Source organism: Sander lucioperca, chromosome 2, assembly GCF_008315115.2.
Source record: "Sander lucioperca isolate FBNREF2018 chromosome 2, SLUC_FBN_1.2, whole genome shotgun sequence".
Lineage (NCBI taxonomy): Eukaryota > Metazoa > Chordata > Actinopteri > Perciformes > Percidae > Sander > Sander lucioperca.
In genome coordinates this window covers 23,207,675-23,229,439 of record NC_050174.1, presented here as the reverse complement: position 1 = coordinate 23,229,439, position 21,765 = coordinate 23,207,675, and the positions used below count along the sequence as shown (strand labels likewise).

General features: G+C 41.0%; 1 protein-coding gene across 2 annotated transcripts; it reads right to left on the bottom strand.

Annotated features, from left to right (window-relative positions):
• Positions 1–1,779: 1,779 nt before the first annotated feature.
• On the bottom strand, positions 1,780–18,029 carry LOC116045070 (transmembrane protein 106A-like). 2 transcript variants are annotated; one of them, XM_031292591.2, is made up of 8 exons: positions 17,860–18,029; positions 14,896–15,106; positions 13,203–13,266; positions 9,514–9,667; positions 8,722–8,862; positions 7,106–7,149; positions 4,311–4,364; positions 1,780–2,107 (listed from the first exon to the last, which is right to left on the bottom strand). In XM_031292591.2, the coding sequence occupies exons 2-8, from the start codon at positions 15,071–15,073 to the stop codon at positions 1,987–1,989; spliced, it is 756 nt and encodes a 251-aa protein (XP_031148451.1). In that variant the 5' UTR covers positions 15,074–15,106; positions 17,860–18,029; the 3' UTR covers positions 1,780–1,986. The 2 variants fall into 2 exon arrangements, with proteins under 2 accessions (XP_031148451.1, XP_031148450.1); XM_031292590.2 differs by having other exon boundaries at positions 1,781–2,107; positions 14,896–15,075; positions 17,860–18,028.
• Positions 18,030–21,765: the final 3,736 nt, after the last annotated feature.

Genomic DNA, 21,765 nt, shown 5'->3' with positions numbered 1-21,765 from the left:
TAAAATCAATGTGCACAAACTTCTCTGTGGGAGTTGTTGGGGAAAACTGATCTGGTGAGACCTTGACACTCTGTAACTTCCCTGTAATTAATTACATAAACTTTTGCAATATATCACTTTAACCATCTCTGTGTTCTCTGTGCTTCTGTGTTTGTATATTGAGTCCTAAACCGCATCACTGGAAAGGTCTGAAAATCTCCATAACGAGACGCTCCATATTCATGCGCCATCTTGAACTACGTTAGCCGGTAAGGGACATACAGGACATACTGCTCCGCCTTTCGAGTTTTCGCTGTCACATGATAAACTCACAGGGTGTTGCTAATGCTGCTAATGGGTATCGTAGCTTCACGTCCCCGGCAAGTTTGAAGAAGGAAACGTGGAGGACCAAACGTATTCAGAATCCAAATTTCAGGAACAGGAGTCTTCTTCTTCGCTCCAGAAAAAGAAAAAGGATATTGAAAAGAGCAAGAGACCAGCTTTTTGAAGTGTGAAGGCTACCGTAGCTGTAATACGTACTTTGAACTGCGTGGTGCGAGAGAGTTGATTGCGATATATGATCTCAACGCTAGATGGGAGAAATTCCTACACATTGGACCTTTAAATGCTTTAAGCAATTATTTAATAAAACTTTAAACATAATACACAGTCAAAAAAAACCAACCAAAAAAACGAGTAAATAAAAACAAAAATAGCTTCCTGAAGTCTTAACATGGTAACAGTGTGTTTGCAGGTGTCTGCTTACAGAGCTGTAGCGGAGCCAAAGTAGCTCCCTTTTTAATGAATTAACTAAAATAAAACACTAATACAGATAATCTGCTAATTGCCAAATGTCGGCCCTGATAATCGGCCAGGCCGATAATTGGTCGATACCTGTAAAGTACCTTACTTTTTCTGCTCATGTAACAATTACAAAACATAGTTAAGCAATATTAGATGCTCTTGCAGTTATTAAATATGGCTTTTCAGACAGTTTAACACAAACAACCACAACCTTTTCACATAACCGATAACTTCAATAACAAAAGCTCGGGACTGAAATCAGAATATTTTCAGGTCCTCAGGAGGGGTGGGGGGGCATTTCTGATCCAACTTTCATACGGTCACAGTATCCTCACTGCTTTAAAGCAGCCATATTATGCTCATTTTCAGGTTCATAATTGTATTTTAAGGTTGTACCAGAATAGGTTTACATGGTTTAATTTTCAAAAAACACCATATTTGTGTTGTACTGCAGTGCTCTCTCTCACTGCTGCAGATCCTCTTTTCACCTGGTCTCTGTTTTAGCTACAGAGTGAGACCTCTTTTCTTCTTCTTCTGTACTATCTTTGATTGCACTGCACATGTGCAGTAGCTCAGATGTAGATCATGTCAGCTAGCTAGCTCCATAGACAGTAAAAGAAAGGCTGTTTCTACAACTTCAGGCAGTTACAAGGCAGGATTAGCTGGGAGACTTCTAAATGAGGGCGCACATGTAAGTAGTTCTTTTGTAGATTATGGTGAACTTGTGTGTGTTGTAGCAGTGCTTTGCTATTGAGAACGAGGTAGCATGCTAGCGTTAGCATTAGCGTTAGCTAATGGTTGCGGTTAGCCTGCTCGTTTCGGCTTGTGACGTCACAAGCCGTGCCGATTTTGAACAGCTCACCCAGAGACTGAAGGCAGGACACATTCAGAAACTGTATCTCACTCTAAACAGCATGGATGGATTTTTTTCAAAGTTTGTATGTGTGTGGAAGCACCAGAGACACAAAATAACACCCCAAATCCCAGAAAAAGTGATTTTTTCACAATATGGGCACTTTAACCTTTTAGTTAAACTGTACAAGGTAGAGTAAGGTAGAGATGGTGAGAGTGGTGCACTTGTACTTATCCTTCCCTCACAATAGGATGGGGGTATAAATAGTCCATTCTTCATTTAGTCACTCACATTCATCTTTCCTTTCCATCCATCCATCCATCCATCCTCCATCATCCATCATCCATCCATCAGGGTGGTAGAGGCTGCACACTGTGTGGTACGGTGCTGTTTGCTCCACAGTCGATGTACTCGTACGTCTCCAGGGAGAGCTGCTCATAGTGGGCCAGGTAGTACACTGTCATAGACATCCTGCAGGGAAAGGAAGACAAAACATGGCAGAATCATACTGATTACAGGAGCGCACGTGAGCAATTTACTGAATCCAAATAAAACCTGGAAATGATCAAATGTTTTCTTGAAAGAACAATCAATGGTCAAGTATTTTGTGGAGCAATTCGTGAAGGGTGGAGCTTCTACAGAGGGAACGTGCGGGACAGGGTACCTAGGACTGAGGCAGGTGGTGAACCCCAGAAGGGGAAAGGACTGAGACATGTCTTGGAGGGTGATCGCAAAGGTGCAACTCAACTTTTAGTATGAATGCATATCACGAGTTTGCTAGTGGTACCATTGTTCTGTGTATATGTCTTGGTTGCAGCAGCTCCAGCAGGGGACCCCAAACTTCCCTTTCCCGAGTCACATTAGCCAGCTCTGACTGGGGGGCCTCGAGGCGTTCCCAGGCCAGGGTGGAGATACAATCTCTCCACCGCCACAAATATTCACTAGAGTACCAAATGTAGATTCATCCGCCGCTGAAAATAGCCCCGAACCAATGCACTATTTCCTCCTAAAAAACTACAGTGACAAGCTGCTTTAGGGAATTACTGAACCTTTTTCAAAAAATTTAACTATATACAGTATGTGTGATGTGTTTTTAAAGACTCATGTCTTCAGCAGGATCCAATGGGCTTGGAGCTAAAAGCGACAGAAAGTATTGAGAGAACACATTGCTGGTTTACTTTATCCTTTAACAAGGCATGTAAATAAGACTTACACAGAAAGTGTGTGTGTGTGTATACACAGTATACACACAGTACAGTACTAAGCAAATAGTTGCACTTACAAACCCTGTATGTTGTTAACACTGCTCTCTTTCCTTACGAATCAAAGAAGCAGCAGCAGTGTTCAAAGTTCAAAGTAGTGAAATGTACAACAGCTTTCAAACTGTTCCTGAATGGATGATGGGAGTCACACAGTTGGTATTTGAAGTATAATCAAATAAAAGGCAAACACTGATGTTTTTCCTTTCCCAGCCAGTCTGAAGTACGTGACTGAAGCTCTGTGGAGGATTGTTTTATCCGTTCACTAAGAGTCACATGAGCTTTGGCTTCACAGCACAAACTGGGGTAGAAGTAATTCCTCTGTTCTCTGGCAGCAGTCTCAGCACTGCTAACAGTGAAACTTAACTAGCCTTTAGAATGATCCTGAATCACTTCTGTTTAAAGATTCAAGCAGCAAAGTAAACAGAAGTGGAAACATGGAGAATATTCATATTGTTTAAGAGTTGCACAAACTCGTTTTTTGGACAGTTCTTACAGGAGGTCCTTTTAAAGACTGTTTAAAGACTGTTTAAAGTTTAAAGCTGGTTTAAATCTTTAGTATTTCTTTATAATTTTAGTATTTCTTTATAATTTTAGTTCTCAAATACATCTTGTGATGCACATACTGGGTGTCTTTGGTCTTTTCGCCACTTTTTCGCCACTTTTGCCACTTGAACACAGGCCTCGGCCTCCAAAGCAGGTGGAGCAGCTCCGATGTAGATAGCGCTTTTCTAGTCTTAACTACTCAAAGCGCTTTTACATAGTACAGGAACCATTCACGCAGAGGAACACATCTTTACACACCGATGGTGCAGCATCAGGAGCAATTTGGGGTTCAGTGTCTTGCCCAAGGACACTTTGACATGGAACTGCAGGGCCAGGGACCGAACCGCCAATCTTCTGATTTTTAGGCGACCGCTCTTACGACCTGAGCCACAGCTCCGATGTGTATTTTGCTTGGTGGCTCTGGAGGCTGTGTGCACTGTCGGCCAAAGTAGCGGCCAGTAGAATGCTGATATTGGGTCTGGCTCCTCCTTAAGCGCGATTTATGCTTCTGCTTTAAATCAACGCCGTGGCTACGTACGTAGGTATGTGGAGACACGGACCTATGACGTAGCCTGACGTGCACCTCTCAAAAAATGTAACTACACGTCGCGTAGGCTTGGTAGCGTTGCGGAGCTACTGGCAGCTATGGCCGTGGTTTACGTGTGTGTGTGTGTGTGTGTGTGACAGCTGCGACTGTTCGTTGAAAACAACAATGGCAGACGTGATAGACAGATGGTTCATCCAATCACCTGCCAGGTATTTCTTTGAAAGTGCCGGCCCAGTTTCTAATGATGGCTTCTCAGATGGCTCTGTGTTAACACAACACCGCCGGTACCCCGACACATTACTGAACACATGACGATACTTACTGTAAGTGCAGATACAGAATGTGGACCGGCAAGGAAGCTTTCCTACAGTAGTTCCTGCAGAGAAAAAGAGTGGTAAAAACAGCCAATGAGTGGTGGTGCCAAAACAAATGGCAACGTACAGTATTTATACAACGCAATAATCACACTATTCCAGGGGTTGATGCATAGACTGTATTTGCGAAGCCAAAACACCTGGATCGCCCCCTGGTGGCTGGCTGCAGTATAGGTCATAACCCCCCCCCCCAATGTTAGTGGATGAGACATGGAACAAAAAAAAAAATCTAAGCACACGTCAAATACATTTTTTCCCAAAGATGATTTCTGTCATTTAAGGTAGTTCTGATCACGCTGTTTGTTCAAGTCAGAGACGGTTTAGAACCGAGACGCCCCAACTCAGAGTAGTTTCCTGTATCTGTGTATCGTGGGCTCCGCCACGGCCACGCCTCTTTAGGAGACTAGCAGCAGGTCCTGAGTGTGTTGATTCCAACAGGAGAAGTGAACGTGAACACAGATTATGAGCGATTCTTTCTCTCCGTAGTCGCCAAAGTAAACATTAGTACAATTTTTCACAAGCCACATATCCTCCAGAACATTCTGACACTAACATGGACCAGACCTGTTTCTGTCTCAGGACCAAACGCTCGCCAGATCTGGCAACACAGAGAAGCTAACGTCAGCTAACGTTCGTGAACGCCCTAACAAAACTAATCTCCGTGATGCTAAATATGTCTTTTAGCTGTGTAAATATCTAACTAATAATTAATAAATTATTCAAATATAACTTTTCATCCATCCACACAAAGTTCACTACACGTTCTAACGAGGCCTTTAGGAGACAGGAAGTGTGGACCATTTCATACCATTGGCGCTGCTTGAAATGTGCTATCTTTATTATAGAGGATCTTCGTTCAAGTATTCATTCTTCTGATAACTTTGGTTTTTATTAGTTATTTGATGCTATAAAACTGTGATTGACGCGCGATTGGTCGGGCGGGTGTATGGGCAGGACTTTGATATCGTGGCTCCACCACCTGATCACTACTGCGTAGACTCTGGCTCCAAAATTATAAGATGTCAGTGCCCGTATCCGGGATAATTTGGCTTCACTTTTGTACATTGGGATGAAGTGGAGACGCCTCCATCTTTATATAGAGTCTATACACTATTACTAGAATAATTCATGTTTTGAACTGATTAAGGAGATGGTAAACACCCAAACAGACACTAAGCTAAAACAGAAACTCATTATATGCCAGGAGGACAAAGCTAACTCTAATACTGCCACTGGGTAAGCTACTGTAACAGGTTCTACTTGTAGGGGAAGGAATTAGAGTGCGTATCAGGCCGCATTTTTCTGTCCAAGCCCGGCCCGCGTCCGACAGGTATTAAGATATTTATGTCTGAGCCCGACCCGAACCTGACACAGCTAAAATCTCATTTTTTTTTCTCATACTAATGACACATGTACGTTTTCTAGGAAGGCATTCAGAAATGTCAACAGATGAGCGCATCAGCACACACAGGGAAACAAGCGCACGTTAACACAGGCACGTACCTACATAATAAGCTTTTAAAAAATTTAAAACGTTCAACGCCTTATCGCGCTGATGTGACCGAGCCCGACCCGAACCCAAACATCATTTCTAAATATCTGTCCGAACCCAGCACGGCGGGTACCACCGGGTCCCGACGGGCTCGGTTTAGGTATCTATCCTCTAGTGGGAATCACACGGTACCTCACGATACGATACATGGCTCACCATACCGATAATGATACAGCTATTTTGAAATAATCCCCAAAAAAAATCCATATTTGGCACCATCATATCTATTCTCATATCGCAAGAAAAAGGACAAAGATATATATTGCCGATATTTTGTCCCACCCGTCATCTACCAGTGTGCAGCATACATGTGTAATTCAAAACCAACAACTCCATCTGATCTAGTAAACAGAGCTGGAATACACTTGGATGAGCAGTACTTTTTTACAACTTTTATAAAATTTAAATCAACATTTAATTTAGTTTTTTTTACCTTTGAAATAAAGGTTGACAAAAATAATGAACTCTTCAAAACTCCCTTTCTCTTTTCAGACCAAAGACACTTACAGGGGTTAGGCCAAGTGATTCTCTTCACAGCCAACCATCTAACATTTTCGTTGTTTAAACAAAGGGCCTGTTTTGACCTGGTTTTAACATCTGTCCTGAGTGATCAGATCACAAGTAGACAGCTGTAAGAACGTTGGTTCACACCTGGCCGTCTCCACATGTGCCATGAGCGACCACTTGTTATCAGATCTCACTTCCCTGCTCTATATGCAAAAAACCCTCAACATTTTATCTTGCATATAGGCTGGTTGTGCCAATGTGTACAGTATAAAGGTCAGCTGTTCCTCTGAAAAAGCGCTGGCGGCAGTCTGTCTGAGACATGATTCACTCTGTGGTTTCTGTGACATGAGAAATACTTTGAATGAGTACGTCGTTCTGCTCACAGTTGAGTAGGCGGTCCTTAATTACCAGGACACACTCCCGTACACACTGCTGTAAGTATGTGGCCACATGCGGCCCAGACCACCTCCGAATGTGGTCTGAGTAATCAGATCTCAATGCGTCCTGGGTGCATTCACACCTGTCCTTGGAGCTGTGCACTTGTGATCCGACCACTCAGATTAGGTGTTTTAATTACCAGGTCAAAACAGGCCCGGCGCCACAGTTTGCTGTTATTTCGAAAGATGTGCCTGAGAGAATTTTACAATCAGGGAGAAGATACAGTGAGTAAGAATGGCAGCTCACCTCAGGTCAGGGTCTTTCAGCCTGATGGGGATCACAAAGGAGTACTGGAAGGAAGGAAAGAGGCAAAAGCAAATCATTCCCATGCCTCACCCCACAAGTATTTACACTTCCAACAAGTCACATTCATTAAATAGCACAATATGAATAAGAGGATTTTTCTGATATCAACCCACATCACAATATGGCAAAGTGTATGTGAAATCACGTGAAAGAATCCAACTGCTACAATGTAATGAACAACGTTCCACTGTTATTATTTCATTACATCAGACATGTTAAGCAACAACTTTTACTGTTGTTACTTTTTACAATTACTTCAAAATCAGAAGTTTTCTGCGTTCTACGTATATTTTCCTGTCTCTACAGACAAAATAATGCGCCACCCTTTACCGTGTAAAGTGTATGTTAAAGGCTAATGCTGGTGAGAGTCTATATTATTCTTATTGTCAACAAATCCTATGACAAGACCCAAACCAATAATATGTCAGTCCATCTCTGTGGTAGATTTGTATTAGACATGAAGGAATGTGTGATTTGTGCAAGACCTTGGAGATGTTCCAACTCAACATAGATGAGATCCAGGGTTACACACCCCCTCAGTCAAATAAAGGACCATTGTGTCAGGCAGACCCCCCTCCCCTCCCCCCCATATCGCCTACTGGTTATCCCCAATTGAACCAGGGAGACTTTGCTGAAAGCCAGGCTCTCTCTTTCAGGAGTTCCCTGTTCACACTCGTGTTATGCTCCATTGCATAGAGGCACATTCTCACTCTTGTCATATTTGTTTAATATTTGTTTAGTGCTCTTTTGCATTATTCCATTTGCACAAATCGTATATAGACTCTGTACTACACTCAGTATTTTTACATGGACTATTGTAATGCCATACTACTTAGACATCACATTGCACTAACTGTTTATTGACTTTATATTAGACCTGTATTTTTGGTAGATTCTTCACTGTATTTTGTTATGTTTATATTTTGCGTATTTAATGTGTAAATTTTAGAGATGTTCCGATACCGATACCAGTATCGGTATCGGCTCCGATACGGCCTAAAACGCTGGTATCGGGAAGTACTGGAGTTTATGCACCGATCCGATACCACGTAATAAAGCCCTAAAGAAAATCTACGTTAAAGTAGTTTATTTATGTTCTTTTTCCGTTATAACTGACTGTCAAACTGGATAATAAAAGAAAGTTCTGTGGCGTTCATTGTTTGTGTTTGTTCATGTTTCACAAAGAGTTTAACCTGAGCCAGACTGACAACAAAGATAGAAATAATATCACATCCATACAGGGATAGTAGTTCAGGTATCGGAATCGGGAAGCAAAAAATGGTATCGGGCCATCTCTAGTAAGTTTATGTTGCCTTGCACCGTTTATGCTTCGTCTTGGCCAGGTCGTCGTTGCAAATGAGAATTTGTTCTCAATCGGCTTACCTGGTTAAACAAAGGTTGAATAAAAAAAAACATAGTTCCACATCCACACCTGGAAGCTGCCCAGTTGGGGGTTTAGTGCCTTGCTTATGTTTTAAGATAGAGTATAGTGTATAGTGGTCCATCCCTAGATGATACTACGTATGTGTTCCTGTGAGGTTGGGAGGATTTCTCACCATTATGATGGATAGAGGTTTGAGAGAGGTGACGTTCTTAATGGAAACGGTTCCCACCACCATTTCGAAGTTCAGGGCCTGTACCGTCAGATTGTAGGCATGCACCGTCGCAAAGTTGTGGTTGGTGATGTTCAGGATATTCTACAAGAAAACACATTTGGGATTTTAGGACACATAATTCATCGCCCTAAAATGAGAAAAGGTTACATTGTTACTACAAGAACTAACAATTAAAGAAATGACGACTCGTTCGATCAATCCTTCCGTCCCATAGACAAGATGGAGGACGCGTCTCCCACGTCCTCCCACTGTGCAAAAGTGAAGCCAAATTGTCCCGGATACCGGAGCTGCCATCGTGTAATTTTGCAGCCAGAATCTGCGCAGTAATGATCGGGTGGTGGAGCCGCGGTATCAAAGTCCCGCACCCACACACCCGCCTGACCAATCGGCAGTCAATCCCAGCTGTCAATCATGACGTTTCACCCAGTTTTTATAGCATCAAATAAGTAATATACCAAACTGATCAGAAAAATTAACACTTGAACAAACATCGGCGCGATCAGAACTACCTAAAATGACAGAAACCATCTTTGGAAAAAATGTCCCATCCACTAACGTGGAGGGGGCGGGGTTTATGACCTACACTGCAGCCAGCCACCAGGGGGCGATCCAGATTTTTTTTTGGCTTCACTTGTACAGTTTACACAACTGCCCCTGGTCCATTCACACCTTTCACTTCTCTTTCCTCATCCATCCCAGCTTTCACTCCTCTTTCCCTCTCTCTCTACCCACCGTGATGTTAATTTGGACGTAGTCGTCGGTGAAGTAAACGAAGGACGACTTGACGGCTACCGGAGAAAGGAGGACAGAGCGAGGAAACAGGAAGAACAACACCAAGGAGCTGACCAGGAGGCACACGCCAACAGACACGGCAACGTAAAGCTTCCTGAGAGAGGAGGAAACAGATCATCAAAACATTAGGGGTGGGAAAAAAAAAATCAATGAATGTACTGTATGTATCGTGATTTTGTTTGTTACGACGATGTTTTAAATCGATTCTTTTCCCTAGAATAGATATTTATTTATTTTTTACCAATGACTGACCTAAATATTTCCTGTGTCTACGGTACCGCGACTACATCATATCTGTTTCCAGCAAAACAGAGCGAAAGCAGAAAATGTTACGTTCTTCTTTACAATGTAAATAAATGTCAGGCTGACTGACTGACAAGTGATGTGCATTCTTCTTAGAAAACAGTTTTAAGAAATGTCTCATGATATATTGTCTCTAGAAGTGTATTATTCAACTTTTGTTTTTGTTAAGGAAGGAAAAGATAATCGCAATACTCAATACTATCGAATCGCAAACCGAATGCATTACGTCCCAGCCCTACAAAACATCATCAGTCCATTTCAGTCCAATGAAACAAACTCAGACCAGCCTGCTCATGTTATAACGTAGAACCCAGTCAGACCGACACAGTGGCGCAGGTTAAACCCGTGTTGGTGGTCTATCTTTATGGTTCAACATGCGTCAGCCTACCCTCCTCCATGGCTTTTGCAGCAGAAATATGCTTCTTATGCTTTTCATGCTAGGCCTTTGGCAGGCTTTACGTTGGGAGACTTTGCTCTGGGCGTCTGGAGGTTAAGCTAAGATTAAAACTGTTACACAACACTGCTTTGCAAAGTGTTAATTCTCATAAACCGAAGGAAAAATGTTTCAGTATCAAAAACATACTTTATACGTGGAACTGCTAGAACTTGCCTGTTAAACAGCTAGAGACAACTTTGTATGTGATGAGGTATTTAATGTAGCGTTAGGTGGCAGACTGTATTTGGGTCGTGAACAACCCTTTGTTATGTCTGTCTCCATCATACACTGCAACATCTGGCTGCAACATCACGCAAAGTAACAAGCGAAGTTGGCGTTAACTTAAATAATAGCTTCATCACTTCACCAGATGTCACTGGGCCTCATTCACCAATATCTTCTCAAGTTTTTTCCTTAAATTTGTTCTTAAGAAAATTCCTAGGAAAAGTCCACGTCTGATTCATGACGTGTTCTTAAACAGCAGAATTGTTCACAGGTGTGTTCTTAGACTGATGAACCCCAATGTAATCGTAAGTTTGAAAGCTTGTACGCCCCGTTAATTCCCATAAAAAGGCACAGGATGGCAGGGCCGTGTGCACACTTAGAGAAATGTCGAAAAAGACGCAGCAAAGACGGTGGAGGCCTCGACTCCAAAAGAAAGAAAAACTTTTAGTCATTCTGAAGTGGAGGTACTGCTGCAGGAAGTTAGCGGAAAAACGAGACATCATATTAAGTAGCGTCAACAGTGGATACAGAGCAGCAAATAAAACCGACGCATGGAATGCAATTACCGTAGACCGTTACCAGTCTGTGGCATTTACTCATGCAGTGAACACTGTGTCCGGAGAAGGGCGCAGAACTGATGAAGTACTGTAGATAGGCTTAGCACAATTCATACACAATGGCAATTCAAAGTGCTCTACGAATGAGTAGTAGCAGTAAGTGTAGTGTGTATTTATTAAAACAAACATAAGGTTATGTGTAAAATAATGAAAATAATTAGTTACAAAATAATAACGAAATATTTATATTTTAAATTAGAACGGATGAAAACGGTATAACTACTTATTTGGGGCAAACATGTCAGCTCTCAATTGTGCAATTGTTCAAGAGTGCTCTTGAGTGTGCATAGATTAGGCCTGCACGATTCATCGTTAGAAAATCGCGATCTCGATTCACCCTGTTCACGATTACATTTTTAAATAAATTCGATTTTTTATTTTATATATACAGTGCTGCTCATAAGTATTCATACTATTAATGGTCAAGTTGACTAAAAAGAGGAATAAAAAAAGCTGGTTTGATTTGCATTGATATGGATCTTATCTCAGTTAGCTATTAGGCTAACTGAAATAAAACCATGCCAATCTCTAGGTATGGTGAAGGGTATGTGATGATGTGGGGCTATTTTAATTCCAAAGGCCAAGGGAACTTTATCAGGATGCATAGTATCCTGTATCCATGAAATAACTGGCCTTTAAAAATTAAAATCTGCCTTCCTCTATGGGAATTTAACATAGGGGTATGTATAATTATGGCCCCTGTATTTTAAGGAAGAACATTTATTTATTTACAATACATTATTCATTCACAAAACAAATTGGTGTCCTTAAAAGGTCGGATTTTTCCTCATTTTTTTTAATTAAGGCATTAAGATCAATTTCCAAAAGATGATTTTTTTTATTCCTTTTTTTAGTCAACTTTAGCATGGGTATGAATACTTATGAGCAGCACTGTATATATTTTTTTATGACTTCGATTCTCATTTAATTTTACGAGCCGACTGCATCACAAACGCTACTACTTTCTTCTGTGAGTTTTAAACATAGACTGTATAAAAAAGGTTTTAAAGCGCTCCCAAGCGCTGCAAGGCTCTCCCTTCTCTTCATTGAAGCCTCTGTGTTTACAGGCTTGTGGTGATGCGCTTTGTGCTGTAGGTGCCAAAAAAAATCTGTTTGGTACTGCCAATTTGTTTTGTTTTGTCATGGTTCATGTGTGCAATACTCATTACACTTCGTGAGAAAAAAAATCGTGGCAGAGAATCGTCATATCAATTCTAAGCTAAAAAAAATGTGATTCATATTTTTCCCCAAATCGTGCAGGCCTAGCGTAGATTCTGTTCTTACCTAAGAACAGAATCCCAAATAAGAAAACATTGTAGTGTTCATTTTGTCACCTATTTTTAATTTAGTCTTAGTCTTGTGCCAAATGTCCTTGTTAGTTTTAGTCATTCACATATCTTTTTTTGGTAGTCGAGTTTTAGTCGACTAAAAGTCTCGTCATTTTAGTCGAGTTTTAGTCAAAAGAGAACTCAAGGTATCTTGGTCAAGTTTTAGTCAAAACATTTTAGTCTTTTTTTAAATAAATTATTTCTGAGATTATTTCTGATAACCATTTCAGTCAGCGTTTTTGGACATTGGCGCAGTCTCGTCATCGTCTCGTCATAGTCATGGGAAAAAAAAAAGTCGTTGACGAACATATTTAGTCTCGTCTCGTCTGACGAAATTAACACTACATTGGTGAATGCCCGACTCTTCGTGAAAACTGCGTAAGTGGGGTTTAAGGACAAATTTGTTCTTAAGAACGATTGGTGAATGAGGCCCGTTGTCTCCTCTGCAGCCTCTCTGCTCTGCTGTCCACTCTGTATGTATGTGAGGACGCCCCCACACGGAGCGTAGAGGAGAGACGGAAACAGAGAGGAGTCTGCATGCGTGACCAAAGAATGACATTAAAACCATATTGTCCCCTCTGCTAAGGTCACTTCCTGGGTTTGACCAGTGTCCACTAGTCTGACACGAATGGGTCCCAGCGTGCTTTAAAAGCACGTCTGCTGTCTGAATCTCTCCGTAGATGTACAGCGTGATTAAGGTGCAGAGTATTTATTTCTTACGTGTGTCTGGGTCTCAGCCTCTGGTCATTACAGGAGATGACAGCCACCAGCTTGCACTCCTGACCTGTAACACACATGGAACATGGTTTCACATCAAGGATGATGTAGGAGCAGGTTTGATATTGTGAGAAGTTGGACCCTTTTATGTTTGTGTTCAACTGCCAAAGTGAAATGCTAGTGTCAGTGCCAAGCCACAACAATAACCACGATATCCTGCGTTAGTTCTTAAAAACAGCATCAGTATTTCATTTTGTGTAAGCGCTGGAGCCTGAGCGATTTTGAGGCTGAAAAAAACTCAGATATGCTATCAATTTATCAGTCGAGCTCTATTTAAAACGACAATTCTGGCGCAAAATTAACCTAGGGGTTAATAACGCACGTGTACCGAGTCGAAAGTTCTTCGGGATATGATTTCATGCTAATCGAATGCGTCTCTAGCTTTAAACAAGCTACCGCAAACCAGTGGTTAGCTGCTAACGCTAGCTTTCGGGGCAGATGGTAAATCACTATTTCTACACCGCTAACAAGGCTCAAAATATCCCCACACTTCAACGGTAGCATAATGAGGGTCCCTACATGTTAACCGAAGCATTGAGAACTTTGTAAGTGTGCAGACAGTTTATTACAAAGACAGATTATAAAGACAGTAGCGTTCGTGTTTACATGCGGGCGCCATCTTGGATAACAGTCATGAGCAGTCGAACGACGAACGGCGTGCAACCAGTAACCAGTAACATATAGCTCAAACACAGCGTTCGTGATTCGCACGTTAAAATGATTAAAAGAAAAAAATGATCAATAGATTTAATAGCTTTTTGGAAATGAGTTTTTAAAAGAAATAATCGTTGGTGCTGGTGCTCTAGGATAGAGTGTTCTTGATCTTCTTACCCCTAGATTTCACCACCAAGGCCGCAGTTGCTGACGGCGGCTCGGTGGCGGCCAATCATGACAATGCTTGTGATTCCACCAGGCGTCGACGAAGAGCGTCCCAGAAGCGTCTCTCCACTCAGCTCAGCTAAAAATACGCTTTATTTTTCGGTTTATTTTTGAAAGAGCCGCAAGGCGTTTAACAGGCTCAGGCAGGAAGTGGAAGTTTAATTTAAAAAAACAAAACAATGAAATCTGCGAATCGGGCAAGCAAATCGCTCCGCCCCTGAGACGCTCCCGGTGTGGTGTGACACATGGCAGAGCTGGAATTCCAGGGTTGAAGATAAAGCACTCCCCAGCACCCTGCCAGAGAAAAACGTCCTTATTCGGATTATTCGGATTAGGGTGACACCAAGATCTGGGTCTTGGGTGCAGCTGTCACTATGGACCTGCTACACCCTGCTACGCTCTGCGATTCCCTGCAATGTCCGACTACGTCCTGCTGCGTCCTGCCGCGTCCACCCATGCTCTGCTGTGCCACGCTACACCACGCTATAACCCCAACCGTCAGACACCGCCCACCAAGAGTCTGGGTCTGCCGAGGTTTCTTCCTAAAAGGGAGTTTTTCCTCGCCACTGTCGCAATAGCCACTGCTAATGCTTGCTCTTGGGGGAACTATTGGAATTGTTGGGGCTTTGTAAAGTGTCTCGAGATAACTCTTGTTATGATTTGATACTATAAATACAATTGAATTGAATTGAATATTCCCCGTTATTAGTGAGTGTGTGTGTGTGTGTGTGTGTGTGTGTGTGTGTGTGTGTGTTACCTCTGGGTATACGTCCAGTACCCTGGCAGGTGGGACAGTGCGCCGTCTCTCCAGAGCTCTGTCTCCTGCTGTCATCCTTCTCAATTATAGGCTGGCTGTCATTGTCCTGGCCACTCCCACTGTGCTGTGACCCCGCCCCCCCGCTGCCACCATCACACCTGCTGGGAACTCCCCCCATAGCTGAAGAGACACAAAAAAACCATTTCAGTTACTAGTCAAGCAAAAAAAAAAAAACTACAAAAAAAGACCCCGGTGAGACATGAAGCATAAGCGTAAGTTCCGGCAGGTCACGGAGTCAAGCTCGGCTATTATCTCAGCTCATAGCTGACAGTTCCTAAGCCAGCACACCAGCTGTTTGATACTGTAAGTAAAAGGTTGTTTGTTTCGTTGTTTAGAGCAGATTCAGTGCTATGGCGTGCAAATCGCTACCAACATCGGACCAACACTGTTCAACAAATCTGAGAACGCTTGCAGCCATAAAATCTAAAAAGGACTTTAAATTGGCCGTTGAGTCTAACCCTGATGTCTGAGTTGATTTACCCTGAGATGGGAAACTGAGTTTTCGGTTCCAGAACAGCTGATTTGAGTAGGTTCACTCAGAGTTAAGCGCCTGCACCACCTACAAAAAGGCAGCATGAATGGAGGAATGATACTACGATTCACCATGGCAACAACCACAAACGGAAATACTCATGCGCACATACAGCGAGTCTGAAAATATATTTCGTTAAAAAAAGCAACACAGCGGGGAAGCACTGCTACTTCTGCTACTTGGGCGGAGGGATTTGCTCGCAGCACCTGAGAAGCGCCGTGGTGAGGAGCAGAGAGTAACAACGGTGCTTTTCAGGTGTTTTCAGGCGCTAATCACTCCGCCAAAGTAGCAGTGCTTCGCCTTCTGAGAATATAGTTCCCAGTATGTATACGGTTAGAAGACGGCTGTGTCTCATGTGACCTTGTTATGTGTACACGCTGTGACTATACAAATCACAACATGTAAATAGGAAAATGCTGGTGTTATTTTGTCACTTATTGGGAGCGGGAGGCTAGTTGGAGCCGGTTACCTCCAGGATCTGTGCTAACCAGGCTAGCGGTGGGCGCGTCAGACAGAGTTACAACACGCACGGAGATGAGAAGGGTATGTATGGACTTATCTAACTCTGGGGGATACGGTGAATAAGCTAAAGTCCCAATAAGTCGGCGTGTTCCTTTAAGATTTGACAAATCCCTAAGTGTGGGCTAGACGTTAGCTTCGTCTGAACTTTGGAATGTATGCTTGCATGGAATGAGGACTGTGGCTTTTGTCCCCTATCACTTACATTGGAGTCACTTTTAGAAGGGATCTCGTATTTTCCAGTATGGACAGGAGGAAAAATCTTTACATGATCACCTGACTATTGTTTGTGGACAGACTGGAAGAATGTAACCTGTCCTTTGAATTGACACAATCAGCAATTACATATGGGTGGAATGTTCTGGTGTCCACAAACTTTTACCGATGCAGTGTGTAAAAGGTCTACTACAACTAATATTAAACAAAAGGTTGAACTATGTGCATCTGCATGTATATTTGCATATTTCTGGTCAGAAAATAGTTGACTACACCGAATGAAAGAAAGAGGACATTAGGATCTAAAAGCTATCCAGGCACTCAGGAAGAGCACTTAGCCTTGCAGCCAATTTTGTCCATAGGCCACTGCTACGAAAAATCCTCCTGCAGCCAAAAAAAGGATTACATATTCTGAATTTTTAATCCATGGACTTTTTTATATTTGAAAGACTTCCCCCTAGCCAAGAAAAGCAATTTAAAAACCTGTGATGTCACCACAATGTAGAAAAGAGAGAAACACCACCTTGTGCCAATATTTGTAAATAAAAAGCATAATATTGCTATTATCAGTGCATTTGCATGTAACAGAGCGGTAGGTGTGAGTGTATGTTAGAGACAGAAATGGAAATTTAATTATTTGAATGAAACTGCAATTATGGCTTAATATATGATAAGGGTATTGGACTATGTGGTAGAATTTCTAATACCTAGGTGAGATCTGAAATAAAGCTTTATTCAACCATCGGGCTTGGGCGATATGGAGAAAATCAGATATCGCAATATTCTTGTCCTAATACCTCGATGGCGATATTGTGGCGATATAGGGTTATATACAATTGGTGCTTTAACAAAAATATCTTCACAATAAGATTTTTGATAAATAATCTTCAGTAATGTAGATATAATGACTAAGTGGGTAAAGGTAAAAATAATAGAAGAGCTAGAAGTGTCTGGTAACACAGAAAAGTACGTCACTTTACTGAAATGCAGCCTTTAAAACCAGTAAAAGACAACACTTATGCCATTTACCATATTACAATATCCAAAATCTAAGACGATATCTAGTCTCGTATCACGATATCAATATAATATCGATATATTGCCCAGCCCTATTCAACCAAGTCTTTTAAGTATTTATTTAGGCTAACTATTAACAGCAAAACTATTTACACCGCACAGTACAGGTCCTGCATTCACGTTTACTTCGAGTGAAAAGAGCGGCATTATATCAGCCCAACCAATGTCTTTAGCTAGCTAGCTACATGTAAAGTTACTTACCGTCTGCTTAAGGTGGAGCTTTCAACTTTAAAATAATGCTAAAGTGTTCGGCCCGTTTGTAACATGCACGTTTTGAATGGGTAAATATGTTGTAAAGTGGCGTTCTTTAAGTCTCACTTAACGAGTTATATGAGTTATCAAAACATGGTTACTTGTGTATTTGTTGTCAACTGCGCACAGAAGAAATAACGTCCCCCTTTTAGACGTCATGTTATTCTTGTCGGTTCTTGTTATGGTTAGTTTCTGCAGTGTAACGTTAGTCTACAGTCGCAACAAGCTCTTATGTCGTACTTTCATTTCCGCCTCTCTCCAGATGTCCCTCAGTAGTTGGATAGTGTCACTGTGTGCTGAACGCTTACCTAGCCGCTGAGCTTCGGTTTTTTAAAAATGTTGACAGCGTCCTTAGTTTCAGTCGTGTCTGCTGGGAATCAACGATGTCTTCTTGTTTGCTAATATTTGGTGGCGCAGGTGGCCGTTTATTGTCACACGCCTCCTACTCTCCTCCGTCTCTCCACACCGGAACACAACACACAAACACGTCCTGTCGAAACTTTCAAAGTAAATCTCTTTGATATCGTTTTTTATGCAGAAGACCATTTTACCCAGGTTTAACTAGCTTACTTTAGCGATACAGTGAGTAGTGTATTTTGATATGGTCTGATTTAATTATGTACAATTCTGTATTAAGGTATACGTGCAGTTTAGTGTCCCAAATTTCCCACACAATGTCCTTAATTAATTATGTACCTGCTAAACCACCTGTGCTACCCTAACCCTACCCCTAACCCTAACCTTAACCCTAACCTGTCTCAAATAAGACCTTCATCATTTGGGACACTCAGTTTTTGAAAAATAATTTGTGACACTAAACTGCACGTAAGCACTGTATTAAATTACCATCATACACAAATGTTCAGGTTGTACTTAAATATTTTCTTTTCATGCCACTTTCTACTTTTACTCTACATTTCAAATGGAAATATCGGACTTTTTACTTCACTACATTCATTTGACAGCTTTAGTTACTAGTTAAAAGTTAAGAGCTTATAAAATATGATGTTTTAAACTAACCAACAGTACAAGTACAGCTAAAATGATTAGTTAATTAATCAGCCGATTGACAAAAGAATTTATTGGCCACTGTTTTGATAATTTTTCATGCAAAAACGTTTCCTTGTTTCTTCCACCGCCGTTGAGTACGCAAGAGGATTAGGGACACAAAATGTATTTGAATTCTGAGAGAAAGTCAGAATTCTGAGAATTGTTTTACTTAAAAAACAAAACAAAAAAAAAAAAAACTCAGACTTCTGAGAAAAAATGTCAGAATATTGACTTTAGACATTTTTCTGCATTGAGTACTGCTTTTTATACTTTAAGTACATTTTCCATATTATACCATTGCATTATCATCGCAGGACTTTTACTTTTTAAGTAAAGGATTTGAATAATTCCTCTAGTACTGCTGAAACTTATTTTAATACATCTCATACATCTTCAATAGCATTATTCTGCAGCAGGTGCCAGCTGATGTTTGTTTAGGTTTCATTCTGCCCTTAAAATATCCCTCTGGATTTTCTGCTTGATCTTTATAAATCTATTAAAATATATTGGCACTTGTGTCTGTTTTGGCTCAGTGAAGGAACAAGAAGTGCCTATTTTCAGCTGACTTTTTGTTGATCTTTTCTTTGATAGATTTGCTTGATCAAAATAAAAATCTTTGAGCCCATGTTTAAGTCTTACAGGCTGTGGTAACAGGACATTACAATATGTCCTTCCACTTTTATTTCGAAATACAAATCCTCATCTTATTTCCGGTAACATCACTGCTATTTTTGGAAGTTTAGCTCAGCTGTTATTCAGCATTTTTTTTTTTTTTTTTTTTTTTTTTTTAACTAGACCACAACCCATACAAGTGGTGAGATGACAGCAGTGCTCCCAGAGGCGTAGCATCAATTTCTGGGCCCTGTGTATACAAATCTGAGTGGCCCCTTTCCACTTTTAATACATCCATTCTCAAAAATGTCTACATCAACAAATAAACACACGCATCTTTAGTGGTTATTGGAATAATCAGTAATGAACTGTTTATACCACTCATTCACCGACACTAATAAGATTAATTTTAAAAACTGCAGACAAAAACAAACTTTTAATTCCAGGCTTCTTAAGAGCCCTCCCCATGTTAGGGTCCTGGGCTGTTAGGCTCAGGCATGGATCACTATCAAGTGTGTGTATTAGGGGCTGGTATGTACGTACATGTGTTAAAGGGGAGTGGAAGGACGGGTGGTGTCTGGCTGATTGTGGTGGGCTAGTCTGGGTCTCAAAAGTCCAGGGCTGATATTTTACACCAGTCGAGCCCTGGTTAGGCGGCATTCACAGACCCAGAGTTGATCAGATGCAGGGTTGTGCGACGGTGTCGCCTGTTGTGTGTTCACTGTTCTCCATGGTGCTAGTATTTAGACCCTCTGCCTTTATTTTGATCTCAACTACACACCTGTAAAGGTTTGTGACTCCACACGCACACACACACACACACACACACGGCTGGTAAATAACGAACCAGAAATCCCTCATTAGTGTGATGACTTTAATTGGAGACACATTTGTACATCATAACCATGTTCATAAAGTGCAACACAGAAAAAAAAAAACTCAAACTCTCCAGCTTTTCTCTTCCGCCATAAATACATCACTTGTATTCACACCCCAATATGAAAATATTACACCTGACCGTCCCTCGTGGAACACATTCACGTTAATATAAAGCCAAATGACATACGGTACAGTATGTGAAACTCTTCACCTTCATCGAGTGCACATTTCAGCCCGGTTACATTTCACCACGCAGGAGTTTGCATTAGACATGTGTAGCGGGGTTTCAATAACTACCTATGGGAGAACACTGGATGTCTTTTAAAGGGACGGTGGCGCAATTTAGGTGAGTGAATATGATGCAAAATGTACAAGAAACTCTGGGATACATGATGTGACGCTTAGGTTAACCCTGGCAGATAGGAGTTTAGCTCAGGAACTGTGTATAGGCAGCAGGAGATGAACTCATAGGGACATCTCCAAAACAACCAAACAAAAAAAACCAGCCCATAATATGTTTCAGTCACAAGAACATTTTTTTTTTATATACTATTTATCATAATTTTGGGGGCAATTCATTGTCCCTTCTTCTCATCTAACTTTGGCCAGGAAAGTGAATGAGCATTTTTCTAAAACTATCCCTTTTAACTTAATTTTAGAATTTGTTTCTATGGATTACTAAAGACTGTGATTTTTATTTGACTTATTTGACCCGGCCAAAATAACAAACGCAGAATTCGCATATCTGTACTGAAGGTTTTGTTGGACTACTGATTTACTGTATGTATTACATTAGGGGTGCACGATTCAGAAAATGTCACGATTCGATATCGATTTTCAGGCTCAAGATTCGATTCAAAATCGATTTTCGCTTCAAAAACGATTCTCGATTTAAAAAAACAAAAACAAACGATTCACAGTATGTAAATGTAGTTACTTTTCCCATGTGATTGCAGTAGACATACAATAAAAAAATAAATAATGAAATCGAATGTGAATCGATTTTTTTGCACGCCCCTATATTACATACACAAAGCTAATCATAATCCTACAAGAAGTGCTGTTTTATTAAATTATGTTTTCAACTCCAACCCCAAATCCTTCAAGTCCACTCATTGGTAAAAAATAAAATAAAATAAAGACAATTAAACCGATAAACCTGGTAACATTTGTTTTGTTTTTTTTACAAAAGGAAACACTAACACACACACACACACACACACACACACACACACACACACAGCAGAGCAAATTCAACCACCACACAATAAGCCTAAAAATACAACATCATCACCAAAGTCTTCAAGCATTCAAAGCAAAAGCAGCTTAAACAATCTTAACTTAAACTAATGAAGTCAACTGATAGTCATTGCTTCCAACTAGGAGGTTCCGCATATATATATATATATAGTCATACATTTGTGAAGGGGAAAAAAACAAACACGTTTTCACATTGTTACACACTTTTTTGATTCCAGTTTAAGTTTGGAAAGACCTTACCGTTACTGTACATACTCTTTATGCGCTGTGAAAGAAGTCCACATCCTTGAGGAGTATCAGCCCTCGCGCCCGACCACTTTGAAGAAGCACAGATGACGCAAAATGATATGAACACATACATGTAATCTTTGCTGAGGGGATTCAACTTAACTGAATCCTATTTGAAGTCATTA

What these genes read in the sequence shown, in the direction of transcription:
- LOC116045070 (XM_031292591.2), bottom strand. Translation starts at nt 15,073, where the DNA reads ATGGGGGGAGTTCCCAGCAGGTGTGATGGTGGCAGCGGGGGGGCGGGG. An exon ending in AACCTCTATCCATCATAATG is followed by an intron (nt 7,150 to 8,721) that starts GTGAGAAATCCT and finishes CCTTCCTTCCAG; the next exon opens with TACTCCTTTGTGATCCCCAT. An exon ending in ATTCTGTATCTGCACTTACA is followed by an intron (nt 2,108 to 4,310) that starts GTAAGTATCGTC and finishes CTTTCCCTGCAG; the next exon opens with GATGTCTATGACAGTGTACT.